The sequence below is a fragment of the Hipposideros armiger genome, unplaced genomic scaffold (genome assembly GCF_001890085.2).
Source record: "Hipposideros armiger isolate ML-2016 unplaced genomic scaffold, ASM189008v1 scaffold_3, whole genome shotgun sequence".
Taxonomy (NCBI): Eukaryota; Metazoa; Chordata; class Mammalia; order Chiroptera; family Hipposideridae; genus Hipposideros; species Hipposideros armiger.
Window position 1 is genome coordinate 136,383 of NW_017731353.1, and position 16,736 is coordinate 153,118.

At 37.4% G+C, this 16,736-nt stretch overlaps 1 protein-coding gene across 1 annotated transcript in view; it reads left to right on the forward strand.

Moving 5' to 3' along the window:
- The window catches only part of GAPVD1 (GTPase activating protein and VPS9 domains 1), a 71,937-nt gene that overhangs the window by 34,790 nt on the left and 20,411 nt on the right, over window positions 1–16,736 (forward strand). Inside the window, exons 7-15 of the mRNA XM_019641556.1 lie at window positions 2,565–2,725; window positions 4,937–5,066; window positions 6,275–6,400; window positions 8,425–8,598; window positions 9,799–9,939; window positions 11,030–11,164; window positions 11,628–11,747; window positions 14,814–14,891; window positions 15,120–15,490. Coding sequence (XP_019497101.1) covers window positions 2,565–2,725; window positions 4,937–5,066; window positions 6,275–6,400; window positions 8,425–8,598; window positions 9,799–9,939; window positions 11,030–11,164; window positions 11,628–11,747; window positions 14,814–14,891; window positions 15,120–15,490 — 1,436 coding nt within the window. The remainder of the gene's footprint in view (window positions 1–2,564; window positions 2,726–4,936; window positions 5,067–6,274; window positions 6,401–8,424; window positions 8,599–9,798; window positions 9,940–11,029; window positions 11,165–11,627; window positions 11,748–14,813; window positions 14,892–15,119; window positions 15,491–16,736) is intronic.

Sequence of the window (16,736 nt, forward strand, 5' to 3'; positions counted from 1 at the left end):
TTCCACTTTATTTTGTCACTTATTAATTTATTTAAGAATTAGGCTTAATTAAGCTTTATTCACTTAGTTAACACCTATTATCTATAGATGTATACCGAAAAATTAATTGAGCATATACTGTGTACCAGACACTGGGTAATCACTTTGTACACAAAATGAGTAGGTATTATAATTACTGTCCTGCAGGTGGGGCACTGGGATACAGAAACCTTAGGACATGTCCATACTTTTGAGTTAGTTGCCGATAGTCTGGTTGGAGAGAACAAGAAGAGACCAGTACCCTCAGTGTACTAATTGTGATGGCGGTAAGCATGGAGGAAGGATTACCAGCACACCTAACTTAGCTGGGTGGTGATGCCATCAGGAGAAGATGATCCCGGAGCAGGTGACGCCTGCACTGTCTCTTGAGGATGAATGGGAGTTAGTTACACAAAGTAAACAAGACAGGAAAAGAGTGTGTAGGCCAAGGGAGCAGAGTAGTTTACTGCCAATTTTTTAATGCTAATGAGGACCTCAGCGATAATTGGTGAAAATGAATAGTTACATTTTATACATTTTGAAGAATAGGATTTCATTTTTAAACTTGAGCTGATTTGTTAAGAGCTGTTAGTTTCTTAAAATTAATCTACCTACATTTAACATAATATGGAATAATATCATCAAGAGGAACATGGTATCATATTCTTCAACTCTCAGGTTTTCATCATCCCAAAATGTCAATTTTCAGAATTAAAAATAGAAAAAAAAAGAAATTTGACACTTAATGATTTTTAATATAGGCTATTTGTACTTTTTTTTAACAGAGAAAGAAATGATTTGGTAAATTAGAGATTTTTTTTGTTCTTCATTATTCTCTCCTATGCATTAGTTCTTTCATTTCTTGTCATCTGGAAGGTGTCATTAAATATGGGGATAATGGAAAGTAAATTTCAAATGTTTGCCCAATATTTTGTATAGTCATATGACCTGGTCATTGAATTTCATATTTTTAAAAATTTGTCCATTATTCAGAGGGTTGATTTTCTTTCTGTTTAATGCTTTCCCAACCCAGGACAACAGTTAGCAGCCATCACTGCCTGGGATTCCTCAGCCACCAATCTTACTGCTCATATTACTCTAGTAACCCCATTTGGTGGGTAATAGGCTGTTCTTCCTCTTCTTACAACTTTCGTTAAGAAACAGCTCCATGTGCATGTTGCTTTTCTTTGTGTAAATTGCTACATGAATTATTTGTATTATTTGTGCTTTCATAAATTATAAAGTTTGTTACTTAAGATTCATGGAGTTGTTTGTGAAGTTGAATTTAAGTTCATTCAGTGGAAGATAGTAAGGGTCAGCAAATAAAGGTGTGAGTGAATCTGACTTGAAAGTTGATGTGTGCTTTGAATTTTGAGAGTAAGAGATTAATGAACAGATCTACAGCATTGTGGAGAGAAGATGATTCTTTATATTTCTGTCTTTAAGTAGGTCGGCTTTCAAAGTGGAGTTGAAAGACTTATTACTATAGAGTGTTTTTGCTTTATGTCTATACTTTTGATTATTTTGCACTGAAATAGAATTTCTAGTTAGTCATCTGGTTGCATTGAATTTTATAGACCTCTGAAAGAAAATTGAAACTTACCACAGAAGACTAAAACTTACAGAGAAATTATCACCAGCTATCTAAATCAGCGGTTCTCAACCTGTGGGTCGCGACCCCTTTGGGGGTCGAACAACCCTTTCACAGGGGTCGCTAGGTACTCGTATGTGGGCATATCTGCATGTGGGCCTGGAGACGGATAGAGGAGCGGTGTCTCGGTTCCTAAGACCATCGAAAATATGTGTTTTCCGATGGTCTTAGGTGACCCCTGTGGAAGGTTGAGAACCGCTGATCTAAATCCTTCAGTTCTTGTAGGATGGATTATTTTAGAAAAAAATGTACTAGGGAAAAAAAATCCCAAAATAATTAGATCCTGTATTAGAGTGTTTCTAGTAAGCAGAAAGGAAATTTGTATTCAAACACAGGAAAATCTCTCCAACTTTTGAAAGAGGTTATTACATTTCAGGAAAAACATTGTGTTTTCAAAAACTGATTCTGGTTTTGTCATCAGTTGCCTAATTAATGTATATTACTTTATATGGCTGTCAGATTTCTATATGAAATTATCTAATGCCTATAAATTCAGTTATTACTGTGGGAGACCTGTGGCAGTTAAATCATTTAATAGAAAAAATAGTTGAAGGTATCTTGAAAAGATAAGAAATAAGGTAACACTTTTCCTGTCATCCCAAGTCATAAATTGATTGGGATGTGTTTGCTGCTTTGCAGGTGTGATCATCTGTGTGTCATTTCCTGTCAGGTGAACATGAATCATTGTTTCTGATTATCAGTTTTGAAGGAGAATCTATATTAGTCATCAATAGAATGGGGAGATATAGGTTCTTTTTCATACTCATATTCTCACCATTTTTTTTGTGCATGCGCAAATGTTCTACATTAATAGAAAATATACTTTTGTATTTAGTGTCTGATTTTCTTCATTTTCTCTTTCTCTAAATTGTCCTTTTTGAAATTTTTTTATTAGCAACTCGGAGCAGAAGCCGCACCAATGTGCTAATGGACTTCCATATGGACCATGAAGGACCATCTCAAGAAACCATCCAGGAGGTACAGCCAGAAGAAGTGTTGGTCATTTCCTTAGGGACAGGTCCCCAGCTTACTCCAGGGATGATGTCAGAAAATGAGGTATGAATGTATTGTTGCATTTAACTTAATAGCCATTAATGTTAAGAAACTTAGATTCTATTCTTCTGATTAATGGTCACTTCTGTAAATCAGTATGCATATAATGAATATTTTTCATTCAGTGGGCCTACCATGACACACCATCAAATCTTAAACTTCCTATGAACAGTTCTGGGGGCCCTTCACATTAATACATCTATGGCACTGTAGTTGGTGACCAGGTTCACACCAAAATGGAATTTTCTAAATAGTAAAAGAGACAGGAAACCTGGAAATTGTGGTATGGAAATTGAAGGGACTTTTCCAGTGACCTTTAGGAAGTGTTTTATGTTTTGTTTCTTTCTAATGATTACTAGTGACATTCCTGCTTTAAAGAGCCAAACATTCTTTAGAAATACTTTCTTTTCTTTGGCCAGTCAGGAAAAAATGGAAGAGATAACTGAAAAGAAAACTAAGAAAGTAAAATATTTTGAAGAAATGGGATTGGGAGTATGGGAATTAATTTTACGATATTTGTAAACAGAACAGCTTGGGACAGGGATAAAAGGAAAGAAGAAATCTTGTCTCTCTAAAGGTAGGAGCCTCTTCTCATAGGTTGTGACATCCTGAAAATGAAGTGGCGTCTTATATTCAACAGTGACTATTATTCAAGAAAACCTGGCCCTGGCCTGGGAAGAAGGGACCAGTTCCAATGGTTCATAAAGTGATGATGGTAATTGGCTGTGTTTGGAACTGTGGCATCACTAGTAAAAAAAGAGGACTGTCAAACTCCCAAACTGTGTCCCTCCACACACACACTCACACACAGAAATCAGTAAGCTGGCAAAAACTGTCAGAATCAACTTTTTAGGAACTCGGGAATGTAATAAAAAACAACAACCAGGGGAATGCTTCATGAGGAAACAAACTGCTGAATGTCGGTCAGAGAGTTCTGTGGCATTTTCCTTCCCCTGCTACCTTCCCCCTGTCCCCAGCTCAGTGGCAGCTTCGAAGACAGTAGCCTGCAGGGGAATGCCTTCGCTGCGCTATGAGCCTTTTGCTTTCTGTTCGTTCATACCACTCTAAACCTTCGGATGGATTTTGCCTGAAGATTCATTGCCTATCGTTCACTATGACTTTAAAGGTCCAAGCTATGTTAAAAATACAAAATGTAAAGTTTTTATGTCTGCATTTAATTTTAAGCAAATAGGAAAACAATTATGTTTTTAAATAACATTTTAATAGCGTCACATGAGTAAATATATAGAGTCATTACAAACCCTTTAAGGGCAGGACTGAAGCAGCACTTAGAGGTTTTTTTGGTTTTTGTTTTGTTTTTTCTTTTTTTAAGTAAGGATACTGTTCTTCCTTCATATCCCAGCAATAGCGTAGGAACCCAGTGGCTGTGAGTTCAAGTTCCAGGTGTGCTTAAACATGCTGTGTGACTTCCAACGAAGCCCTCAATTCTTCATTAAGTTGGAGATACACGTACAAAGCTGAGTTATGAGGCTTATGGGGAGTGAGAAGTAATTATGTTATTTGGAAATCATCTAGCAAATAGAAATGCTATCTGCTCTAAGCTAGAGATGGCTGTGAAGTCACACTTCAGTGTCTGGTGTGGACTTTGGTGGCCATGTCTATGGTGATCGAGGAGAGGTTCAGACTAGACGCTGAATCCTGGTGCCTACAAGATAATTTGTTTACATGTTTTATTCCTATTGACTTTGGTTATTAACTTTTGAAAAAATGTACTGCAAATTTATTGTGTCATTTTACTATGCCAAATGCTTTATGTGCTTCTTTATTTAATCCTCAGTAACTCCATGGCACACATACTATTATCACCATCTTACAGATGAAGAAACCGACGTTTAGGGAGTTTAAAGACCTTATCTAAGATCACATTGTTGGCTCATGGCAGAACCGGAAGGACCCCCCACTGACTCCAGAGCCTTCTGGTTCTCATAGTCCTGACCTCTGCTCATTGGAAGTCTGGCTGCCTGTTCGGTCTCTGACACCAGTAGGGTGGTGGACAGCCTAGGTTCAGTTCTTCTGATACTTATACTTTTCTCCTGGAGATATTGAAAAGCTTGATCAGAATAACAGAGAAATGGGTGTTTAGTTAAAAAGGATAATTTAAGAGTAAAAAAACTTAAATATGCATTTGCTGTGGTCTGTTTTCTCATCAGTAATCTTTGAGTTGTGATAAACCAATGGCATTTTATGTTTCAGGTCCTAAACATGCAACTTGCGGATGGAGGACAAGGAGATGTCCCTGTTGATGAAAACAAGCTCCACGGTAAACCTGATAAAACCTTGCGCTTTTCCCTCTGCAGTGATAATCTGGAAGGAATATCTGAAGGTGAAGGGTTACTTCATTCAAGGAGTTGTGTGATTCAAGTAATATTTTGTTTTGTGTTCTTTAAAGGAGCCTTATAAATTATAATTATACCATCTGTGCCCCTCACTGAGGAGAGTAATGAAGTTTTCCTCTAATGATCTTGAACAGTTGGCTGTAAAGATTGTTTCTTGAATAAAATTTAAAAAGAAAGATTACAAAAGACGTTTGGTACTATAAAATGGAAAAGATATAAGTTTTCACTGAGACTTGAATAGTACCAAGTTTTGTTTCTCTAGTGTTAATATATACCAAAGCTTATAGAGCTCCTTTAGAGGGATTTAGTGCATGTCTGAATGGAAAAAAAAATGGGCTCATTAGTATTGCAGGATGTTGTTTATACTTTAATGTTCTGTATTTCTTTCTTTATTCATATGCGTGCATGTGCGCGCGCACACACACAGACACACACAGACACACACCCACACATACCCACACACCCACACACACACCCACACCCCTGTATGAAGCAGAAAATACAATGGAAATGGGAATAAAAAAGAGAATTAAAAGCCAAGGTCGTAAAGTGAGAATATGTCGTCCTATGTTCTAGGACAAACTGTTTTAATGAAAAAAGTTCGTTTACTAACATTTTAACATAAACATAAAATGTAATAACTTTTCCTTTTCCCCTAACTTTTCAAAACATCAGTAATGTGCGTTCATTCCAGAAAATGCTGAAGAGAAATTGAGTCATCTGTAATCTCACCATTCTATTAATAAAAGTTAACATTTTGGTTTATTTATAGCAAGATTAGGTCTGTGCTGTTTTGAAACCTTTTTGTGTTCACCAATATAACAGTAACATTTCCTTTTATAATGTAACATTCTTAAATAACATGGCTTTTAATGGCTGTTTTCTTTCATTTTAAATGGGCATATCGTAATTTAAGCATTCTTCTATGATTAAACATGTGGATTGCCTCCACTTTTCAGACATCATAAGAAGCCCTGAATGAAACAAACAAAAATTAGATGAATTTTTTAATTGTTCCTTAGGATAATTTCCTAGAAGCAGAATTGCTGGCTTAAAGCCATTTGTATTTTTAAGGTACAAATGCAGTATTAAAAGCACTTTAATTAGTCTTTAGTCTCTTATCAAGGCATGAAAACTTGCATTATGGCTCCTGACTGTCTTAAAAAGTGCACTCACAATAGAAACGTTTCTCTAGGTCCTTCAAATCGCTCCAATTCAGTATCCTCTCTAGACCTGGAAGGAGAGTCTGTGTCAGAACTTGGAGCAGGACCTTCCGGGAGTAACGGTGTTGAAGCCCTACAGCTATTAGAGCATGAGCAAGGTAAAGTGAGGCTGAGCACAGTGGCTTAAGTAGCAAAGAATTTACCTGGGGACAAGATGCACAGTGTGTTTCCATGCAAGTTGGCTGTGTTCAGTAAGAGAATAATACACTTAAGTTGATTATATAATGACCGTTAAACTTGCATTTCTTCATAGTGCCTTCACTTTTTAGAAATACGTTTAGTTGGTAAATTTAGTTGGTGAATTTTTCAGGCTTAAGTTGTATAGACTAATTCAAATGAATTGCTTGAATTCTGTTTAAATATTTGGTACTTCAATTCTGTAATATCTGAATTTTAAGGGAAACAAAGATAAAACCTCATGGCTCAAGAAACTTAGAATAGGGAGTGAATGGTACACAAATGATTGAAAGTATCATAAGAACGCTTTGGCAGTTCTAAATGAGAGAGATGGTGGTTCAAAGTGTAGAGAAAAGCTTTTTGGAAGAAAATACTGGTTTAAAGCCTGGCTGGCATTGCACTGGCAGAAATGGAGCTAGGGCACTGTAGGTGAAGGAATAGTATAAGCAAGTCCCAGAGGTGGGAAACCATAATACTTGCTCAGGAACTGTCAGGTAGGGGACTAGCTCAAGGTAAGGATTAAAAAATAGATGGGTCCCTAGTGCGCTTCAGGAAGATTAATTTGAAAAAAGTTTTTGGATGTGTTTATTTAAAGATCACTGTAGGCCTTCAAGGGCAGATGCCCTCAACTGGGGTTGAGGCAGTGATTCTTAGACTTTAGTGTGCATAAAAATTATCTGGTAGGACCAGCCGAGTGGCTCAGTTGGTTAAGAGCTTGCTCAAGAGTTTGAGCTCTGAGCAACAGCGGTTCAAGTCCCAGCCCGAGCTGAGCAGCTGCTGGGCTGCGAACAGGTGGCAGGATGGCTCAGCTAAAAAAAAAAAAAAATGATCTGGTGAGTTGAAAAAAACAAAAAAAAATCCATTTCCCATGTCTCATTTCTAGAAATCCTGGTTTAGTCCATATTAGAAAGGAAAAGTGTGTTTCCCGTTGGGATAGATGTGGCTTGAATAAAAGTAATGCTATATTTTACTGGATCCGTTGTCATTGTATGAATTAGGATTAACTTTTCTAAACAGATTAAAATAATATTAGCTTCAGACAGAAGTTGAAAGACTCGCTTCCTTAGCAAGCCCTCTGGTTATTCTGCGGTAGATGGTTGGCAAGCCACATTTAGTGGACACTAAGTTAAGGAGTGGATTCAGGCAAATTGCAGACTGCTTCTCACTAGTCAAGGGAAGAGAGTAAACTCTAGAATTGAAGGGGTGTATCCAAGTCAAATGAAAAACATTATTGTTTTAGAATGGATTTATTGGTTAATTATTGCCACAGTGCTACATAATAAACCACCTCAAAACTTAGTGACTTAAAACAGTAAGCGTTTATTTTTGCTCTTAAATCTGCGAGTCATCTGGGTGGTTCTTCAATTTTGGACTGGGCTCTCATGCATCTACGGTCACCATTGGTCAAGTAGGGAGCTCTGCTTGTCTTAGCTGGGGTTCAGTTGGTCAGTGGGGAGCTGGCTGGTCTAGGATGACCTTAGCTTTGTTCTGTGTGGTCCTCCAGCAGGCTTGCTCTCATGGGAGAAGCAAGGGAAAGAGAGGGAGCAGAAGTTTATAAGGTTTCTGGAGGCCTTGCCTTGCAACTGGCCCACTTCCTCCCTTACTCTTTTGGCCAAAGCAAGTAGCATGGCCTGTGCAAATTCAGAGAGAGGGGACTGTGTCCCAGTTCTTGATCAAAGTCACCGCAAAGGTTGTGGATCCAGGGAGACAACCGATTGCATTTCTGGCCTCAGTTTAATCTACCAGGGAAGTACATATGCTGAGCTCAGTTCAGAGAGGGAAAGACTATATTCATGAGGGAATAACCCAGTGCTTTGGGACTGTGTGCTCAGTGTTAAGTATAAAATATGTAACAGGAAGTTCAAAGACTTCAAGTTCCTTAAAGTTGATTAAGAAATCAAAGCTGTGCTACCATTTTTTAAGTGCTTAATTTTGTTTTTGATAGCTACAACACAAGATAATCTTGATGATAAGCTGAGGAAGTTTGAAATTCGTGACATGATGGGACTGACAGATGATAGGGATATATCAGAAACAGTGAGTGAGACCTGGAGTACAGATGTCTTGGGAAGTGATTTTGACCCTAACATTGATGAAGATCGCTTACAAGAAATTGCAGGTAACTGCTCTTTAACATCTCTGGAAGATTGCTGTTTAGTTATTCGTATCCACCCACTCTTCATGGGAGGAACTTCAGTACTCTGACAAGCACGGTGTGTGTGTTAGCACTAAGTGGATCAAGTTTATTGATGAACAGTTTACATATATTAAAACTCACCCTTCTTAGGATACTGTTCTTTGAGTCCTGAAAGATTCATACGGTCTTAATAACCACCATCTTCATTGTCTTTTTAAATCATGGAACATTTCAAACAAATAGAAGAGAGAGTAGTATAATGAACTCCGTGTGACATCACTCAGCTTCAGCAAGTATACATACACACGGCCAGTTTATTTCATCTCTTCTCCCACCCACCACGGGTACTTTTATCCCCTCCCCCCATTATGTTGAGGCAAGCTCCAGACATCATTTTATTTGTGATTATTCCACGACACACTTTAAAAGGTAACTTTTACCAGTAACCTCTTCCCAAAAGTTTTTCATGCACTGAAGTAGAATTGTTTTTTTATTAGGTCTAATCAGAAGTAGCAGAGCATACTGAACTTGAGTATTTTTACACAGGTGTACAATAATGTTTAATCCTTTCTATTTGTATTTTTAAGTAGTGTAAATAGATTTCTTAATTGGTTTTGCATTACTTTGTTCCAGATGCTAAAGTAGTATTTTTCCTGGCAGTAAGCCCTGTTTGAGCAATAAGCTGTCTTTGCAGTTTAATGAGTACTACAGAGGCGAAGTGCATTTTCCTGCAAATATGTTTTATTGCTCTGAATATGTGACTAATGTGCCAGAAGAAAACACATTTGCCCAGTATAACTTTCTGTGGTTAAATGTCTCTATTTGAGTGTTTTTAATCCCTGTAGGACTATAAATTTTAGAAAGATATTAGGGAAACACGTAAAATTTGCCGAAAAACCAAGATGAAAGCTAGTTGAAATGACTTGACCTAACAATGTGTTTTCTCTATGGAAAGTCCACAGTGAACAGGAGGCAATTGGTGAAAAGGAGCTTGTGTCATTGTGACCAAAGTAGGAAATTTGAGTTTTTAGTGGTGTTATTGATTGAAATGACTCTTACCTTGGCTTCTTTCTTGTGGGTAGAGTAGAGAGATTTTGTTAGCTGAGTGTTTGGCCTTTCTCCACATCGCTGCCCCTTCCATCAGGATCTTTGTTAACCCTTTGCTCCCCACTGGTTATACAGGTGCAGCAGCAGAGAGCATGTTAGGCAGTTTACTGTGCCTGCCAGGTTCAGGGTCAGTGCTTCTTGACCCCTGCACTGGTTCTACCATATCAGAGACAACAAGCGAAGCTTGGAGTGTAGAGGTATTGCCAAGTGACTCAGGTTAGTATGCTGTCAATATTTGCATTTTGATTTGCACAGAAGTTTTCAATGTAAGGTATCCTAATTTCTGTATTATGGACATTTTGTCAACTATACATTTGACAAATGTGAGGCAGTCATATTGCTCAGAATTTCAAATAATGGAAAATTAGTTTAGGGCATTTTCTGTTTATCAAGAAAAAAATGCAGTGTTGCATGGCAGTAGGCTAACATGGCTGGTGCTTTCTGACTCTGTTCAGTTATAATATTTTGGAAGCAAATATTAGTAACTCATCAGGGTTCTGTGTGGGACTCCAAGTCCAGTATCTCCCACTAACTCATCACAAAATAGGAATGGCAACATGACTCGAACCGAATGGTTGGATGCCTGCTAAGCATGTTTAGCTTTATCCCAAGGGAGAACTTGACCCTTTAAAGGATATCTAATGTATTTTTGAAATGCACTGAAATTGAGACTGTGGAGTCCTAAGAATTGTTTTCTGCAGGATTATTATAAATGTTTATAAAGCGCTTAGGACTTATGCAGTGCATTTCTGCTTTTTTTTTTCTGATTGTGAATATAAATCTTTGCCATCAACTACCAGAATGCAAATATAAGTAACTGTATGTCTGAATTACATTCTGTCTGATCTAATTGCCTCAAGAATAATTAAGTGACCCTGATATGCATTTTATAATGTTCAACACATTCAGACATGCTCTTTACATAGGAAGACAGTAGGATCAGCTCATTATCTGTTGATCATCCATAGGAGTTATTTTTTAGAAAGTGGTTGATTTAATGCTAAGTTATTCTGTATTCTCTTGTTCAGTTTACTTGTTAACCAGCAGCACACTCGGTGACATTAGTGATCTGGAAGCAGAGTTTTCATCTTTGCACAATGAACTGGCCTATATTGGGATGAAAATCATGGCCTTAACTTCTCTAACACTTGATGATCTAACCAATTTTGCTAACTGGCCCAGACTTAGAAATCTATTTACACTGATTTTATTCGTGCCTTGGTAGCTTTATCATCTGGGTCACAAAAGCTGAAATGGTGGTATGCTAACAGAATCACCAGTGTGACACCTCCCATCTTCTGTTTAGAGGCCCCAGATCTAAAGCAGGAGGAACGTCTTCAGGAACTGGAGAGCTGCTCGGGACTGGGTAGCACATCTGATGATACGGATGTCAGGGAGGTCAGTTCCCGCCCCAGCACACCAGGCCTCAGTGTTGTGTCGGGTATGTCTGTCTTGTTTCAAGGAATAAGGATTTCAAGGTGTGTTCCCATCTCCCCATTTATAAACTTGATAGCAAAGAGATAATGTTTTATTTAAGAGCTGAGTAATCTTCAGGAAACACAATTATTTCTATGGCACCTTAAATCTATGAGAATTGAATGTGTGACTTATAGCACCTGTTGAAGTAATTAGCAGTCAGTCTGTATGTAACTTATCTGTTCTTGGTAGGCTCTGCTACTGTATATAGATACCACATGATCATTCTGATTGTGTTGTACAAATCAAGGTAAATGTATTTAAGCAAGGGATATAATAACCAAATAGCTCACATGTATAGAACTGGGACACAAAAAATTTGAGAATGTGTATATTTATCCAAACCTCATATACTTTTTGTGTGGTTATTTTGTTCTTCTTGCTGTTTATTTTTTGCTTTTTTTTTTTTTTGGTTGTTGTTTTTAAAGGCATAAGTGCAACCTCTGAAGATATTCCCAATAAGATTGAAGACTTGAGATCTGAGTGCAGTTCTGATTTTGGGGGTAAAGATTCTGTCACTAGTCCAGACATGGATGAAGTAACTCATGGTAAGAAGGGGAAATGGGAATAACTTTTTAAAAACAATTACATTTATGGGTGAAACTGGCAGTCTTAACACATTGCTGGTGATAATGTCCACTGTCACAGCACTTTGGGGCATCATTCGGCAATACATATATTAGACCTTAAAAGTTAACATGCTAAATTTGGTCTAGTTAGTCTACATTAGGAATCAGTCATAAGGACACAGTCCTGTTTATAAAGCATTATGCATAAGAATGTTCTTTGTAAATTGGCAGAAAATTAGAAACAACCTAAGAATGGAAAAATAGAATGCCTAAGTGAATTTTGACCTAACCACTTATTAGAATTTATGCAGCTACTTTTTAAATGCTTTAAAGAATATGAAATAATGGAAAAATACCTATAACATAATATCACCTGGAAAATTTAAAGAATTTTAATGCATATAAGGTAAAATGTTAAAAACCTATCATAAAGAAAGCACTGAAAAGAAATACCAAAATGATAGCAATGGTTTTATATATTGGTACTGGGTACCTTCCATATATATATATTTTGTTCTAAAACAAGGTTTCTCATCCTCAACATTACTGACATTTGGGGTCAGATAACTGTTGTGGGGACCTGTCCTGTGCATTGTAGGATGTTTAGCAGCATTTCTGGCCTCTACCAGGATCACACCACTTCCCTCCCTCCCCTGCAGTGTGGCAATCAAAAATATCTCCTGACATTGCCAATTGAGCCCTTGGAAGGCAAAATAGCCCCAGTTGAGAAACACTTTTCTAAACCAACAGTTTTCAAAGTTGTAGTGGACCACTGAATACCCTTTTGCAGGTGTGGGGGCGGGGGGGGGGCGGGTATAAGGTAAAAACTATTTAACAAAAGGTTATTGTCCTTTTCACTGTGTTGACTTTTTGCGCTGATGGTGCACAAGCAAAGATGGGTACATTTGGGCTGGCCGAGTGGCTCAGTTGGTTAAGAGCTCGCTCAAGAGTGTGAGCTCTGAGCAACAGCGGTTTGATTCCTTGCCTGAGCTGAGCTGCCAACAGGTGGCAGGATGGCTCAGCTAAAAAAAAAAACAAGGTGGGTACATTTGCTTGGGCCTTTAGCATGAACAAGGCAGTAGCACCAAACCATGCCAGAAGTCATTGTATTCTCTCGCAGGTGAAAAAAAAAGCTTTACTTATGAATATCTTTGATGAAGCAAGGAAAATTATTTAATTACATCTCAACCCTTAAATGCACATCTTTTTAATATTCTGTGTGAAGAAATAGGAAGTACCCCAACTCATTTCTGGTGCATTCTGATATATGGTGAAATGTCTCCAGGAAAAGCACTTACATGATTATTTGAATTGTGAGCTTAACTAGTTGGTTTTTTTCTTGTTTGCTTGTTTATTTGTGTTTCATGAAACACCATTTTTACTTGGAAGAATGACTGATAGACAAACGATAGTTATTCACACTTGGGTATTTGGCAGACATTTCTTGAAAATCAACAAAGTGAGCCTGTCACTTCAAGGAAAACAACTGACAAAGTAGTTTGTTGCCAATGATAAAATTCAAGCTTTCAGATGAAAATTAGAATTTTGGAAAATTTGTGCCCACCTCCATGAGCTTGACAGCTTCCCACTATTTAAGACTTTTCTGGTGAGATTGGTGGTTATTTTTCTATATGATATGTTGAATGTGTCAACATTTGGAAGATCTGCATATCTAATTGAAGCAATATTTTCCAGATGATCAGTGCATGATGTTACAAAGTCATGCATGGGTAAAAGATCTATTTATGGTGCAAGGCAGACCAATTAATTTTAATATAACAGTATGAAAAGTTCATTGACTTGGTTTCAGATTCCACATTGTAGCTAACCTTTAAAAACTACTTGTCAAGATTTGGTATAGTTTGAAAGAAGTATATCGACAATTATCTGAAAAGCTATTAAAATATCCCCTTACCAACTACATGTGTGAGGCCAGTTTTTCTTTATGTACTTCAACCAAAACAACATATTGCAACCAATTGAAAACAGAAGCAGATGTGAGAATCCAGCTGTGTTCTATTTAGCCATACATTAAAGGAATTTGCAAAAATGTAAAAGAGTGTCACTCTTCTTATTTTTTTATTTTGGAAAATATATTAGTTTTCATTATAAAGGGTTATTTGTGTTACCATTTAATGGGTTTGTTTAAATGGATTTATATACATAAATATTTTCAGTTTTAATTTATCATATGGTAAATATCAATAGATATAAATCAGTGAGTAAGTTTTAAGAATGTAAAGGTATCCTAAGACCAGAATTTTGAAAACCAATATTCTATGCTAGTTTTCATAATGATATACTATTTCTATAATTTTTGAAAACGAAGGTAAATATAAGATACAGAACAAAAGGAAAAATCAAAAGACATAATAATACTATCATTATCAAGAAAGATAGCTCAGACTTAAAAAAGTTTAGAATAACAGTTCCTTTTATATATTTTAAAGTGTGAGCCTCTGCACACTTAACTATTTTAATATTTCTGATTTTGGTTGTTTAGACATGGTTAGAGGAGTCATGTTTTACACTGTAGCTTAAAATAATGCACTTTAGAAAATTCAAGTTTGTCTCATTGTGTAATGTACTCATATTCTTTATAAATTGTCATTTGCTGAGAACAGTATTAGAATTTCAATTTTTACAACTTTTTATTTATACTGCTTCTGTAGGTTGTGTTGCCCCGATTTTTATAGATGAAAGGTGAGGCTCGGAATTTGTAAAATTATGAAATTGTTGATGATTTACACCTTCTGGCTCAGTGCTCTTTGTATTAACTTTGATACGATTTGGCCATTAGAAGTAGTACACACATGGATGTTAGACCACTTAAATGTAATTGAAATTGGTGTAGGTAGAAGAAAACATAAACTGAATTTGGAGTAGTCTAAATTTGGTATTTATTAGATTCTTTTTATGCCCCCTCAAGTTCTAATGGGTCAGAAACATTTGAAACGGGGCAAATGCCAGAACCACTTTTCCTGTGTTGAAACTCCCGGAGTCAGGAGTTCTGACTGGGTCTCACTTTTTGCCTGTGTGATTTAGGTGCCCACCAGCTGACCTCGCCTCCTTCCCAGCCAGACTCTCTGCTTGCCATGTTCGATCCACTGTCTTCACATGAAGGTAAACTGGTCAGATGAACTTTTATTTTAATTGAGATATAATTGACATAGCATCATATTAGTTTCAGGTATACAACATAATGATTCAATATTTGTATATATTGTGAAATGATGATCAAGTGAGCTTTTTGAGCCCTGTCTTATGGACAGAAGAACAAAACAAAAACCCTTTGTTAATGCCTTTGTTGGGTCCGTTGTCTCAGCTGCAAACTCTTTTCCTGTGTTCCAGGGGCTTCTGCTGTGGTGAGGCCAAAGGTTCACTACGCCAGGCCATCGCATCCACCGCCAGACCCCCCAATCCTGGAAGGAGCTGTGGGAGGAAATGAGGCCAGGTTGCCAAACTTTGGTTCCCATGTTTTAACTCCAGCAGAAATGGAGGCATTTAAGCAAAGGCATTCTTACCCTGAGAGATTAGTTCGTAGCAGGAGCTCTGATATAGTATCTTCTGTCCGGCGACCCATGAGTGACCCCAGCTGGAACCGACGTCCAGGGAATGAAGAGCGAGAACTCCCTCCAGCCGCAGCCATTGGTGCTACTTCTTTGGTGGCTGCACCTCATTCATCATCTTCATCCCCGAGTAAGGACTCATCAAGAGGAGAGGTATGGGATATAGGCCACGTAGAAGAACTTGCTGCTTGTGGTCTGTCTGCCTGGTTCTCTGGATATCTGAAATTAACATGGATTATATACACCTAGCATTAAGGATGGACAGTAGCCATGATTAAAGATGATTTGTCAGCCATAATCCACAGGAAACCTGTAGGACTTTGGTTTTGTAGTAATGTAGCTTGCATTTTTATTACACTTTTAACTTTCTCCAAGTAATTTTAATATCCTATTTCATTTAAACCTCACAGTTTTCTTCCAAGATGGTTAGCTATATATATTTTTTCCAACGAGGTATGATTTTTTATTTTGAAACAATCAGAATTAGAAGTTGGAAGTAGATAACAAGAACCTCCCCCCCCAGCCATGTGAGAGTAAGTTGCCAACCTGATGCTCTCGTGCTCCATCACCTGTGAATACTTTAGTATGAGTTTCCTACAAACAGTTTGTACAACCATCAACATCAGGAAATGAAAATTGATACATTACCACCATCTAATTCTCACACCCCACTCACGTGGCCCAGATTGTCCCAGTAACATTCTTTATAGTAAAAAGATCCCATTCAGAATCACATCTTGTATTTAATTATGTCATTTCCTCAGTTTTTCCTTGACTTGCATGATTTTCACGCTCTTGAAAAATTACAGGGCAGTTTCTAGGATGTTTCTCAAATTGGGTTTGTTTGATGTTTTCTCATGACTAGATGCAGTTTATTCATTTTTGACAGGAATATCACTAATGTGAGAATGTGTTCTTTTCACTGCATCAGCTAGCGCACGATTTTAATTTGTCCCACGCCTGTGGTGGTCATTTAGATCATTTGATGAAGGTGTTGTCTGCCAGGCTTCCCACCGTAAAGTTACTCTTTTCTCCTTCATGATTCATAAGAATTTGTGGGGAAGAGGTACTTTTAAAATATGTAAATATTCTGTTCATCAGATTTTTCATTTACTCACTGAATAGATCTGTGGTCGCATGGTTTTTTTCTATTTTAGTCAGTGAGTTTGTTACTATCATTTATTTTGAAGTCCTCTTGTCCCTGATTTGGCCAGTGGGAGCCCCTTCAAGCTGGCTCCTGGGTTCTTTATTTTTTTTTAGATTTTTTTATTGGGGAATTAGGGGATGGGAACAGCGCTAGGGAATTGGGGGAACAGGAACAGACAAGTTGCTGTCCTTTTGTACTTCAGTCTAGTAGTGGAGGACGTTGCTTCACTGGCCCAAGTTGGCACCATCATTG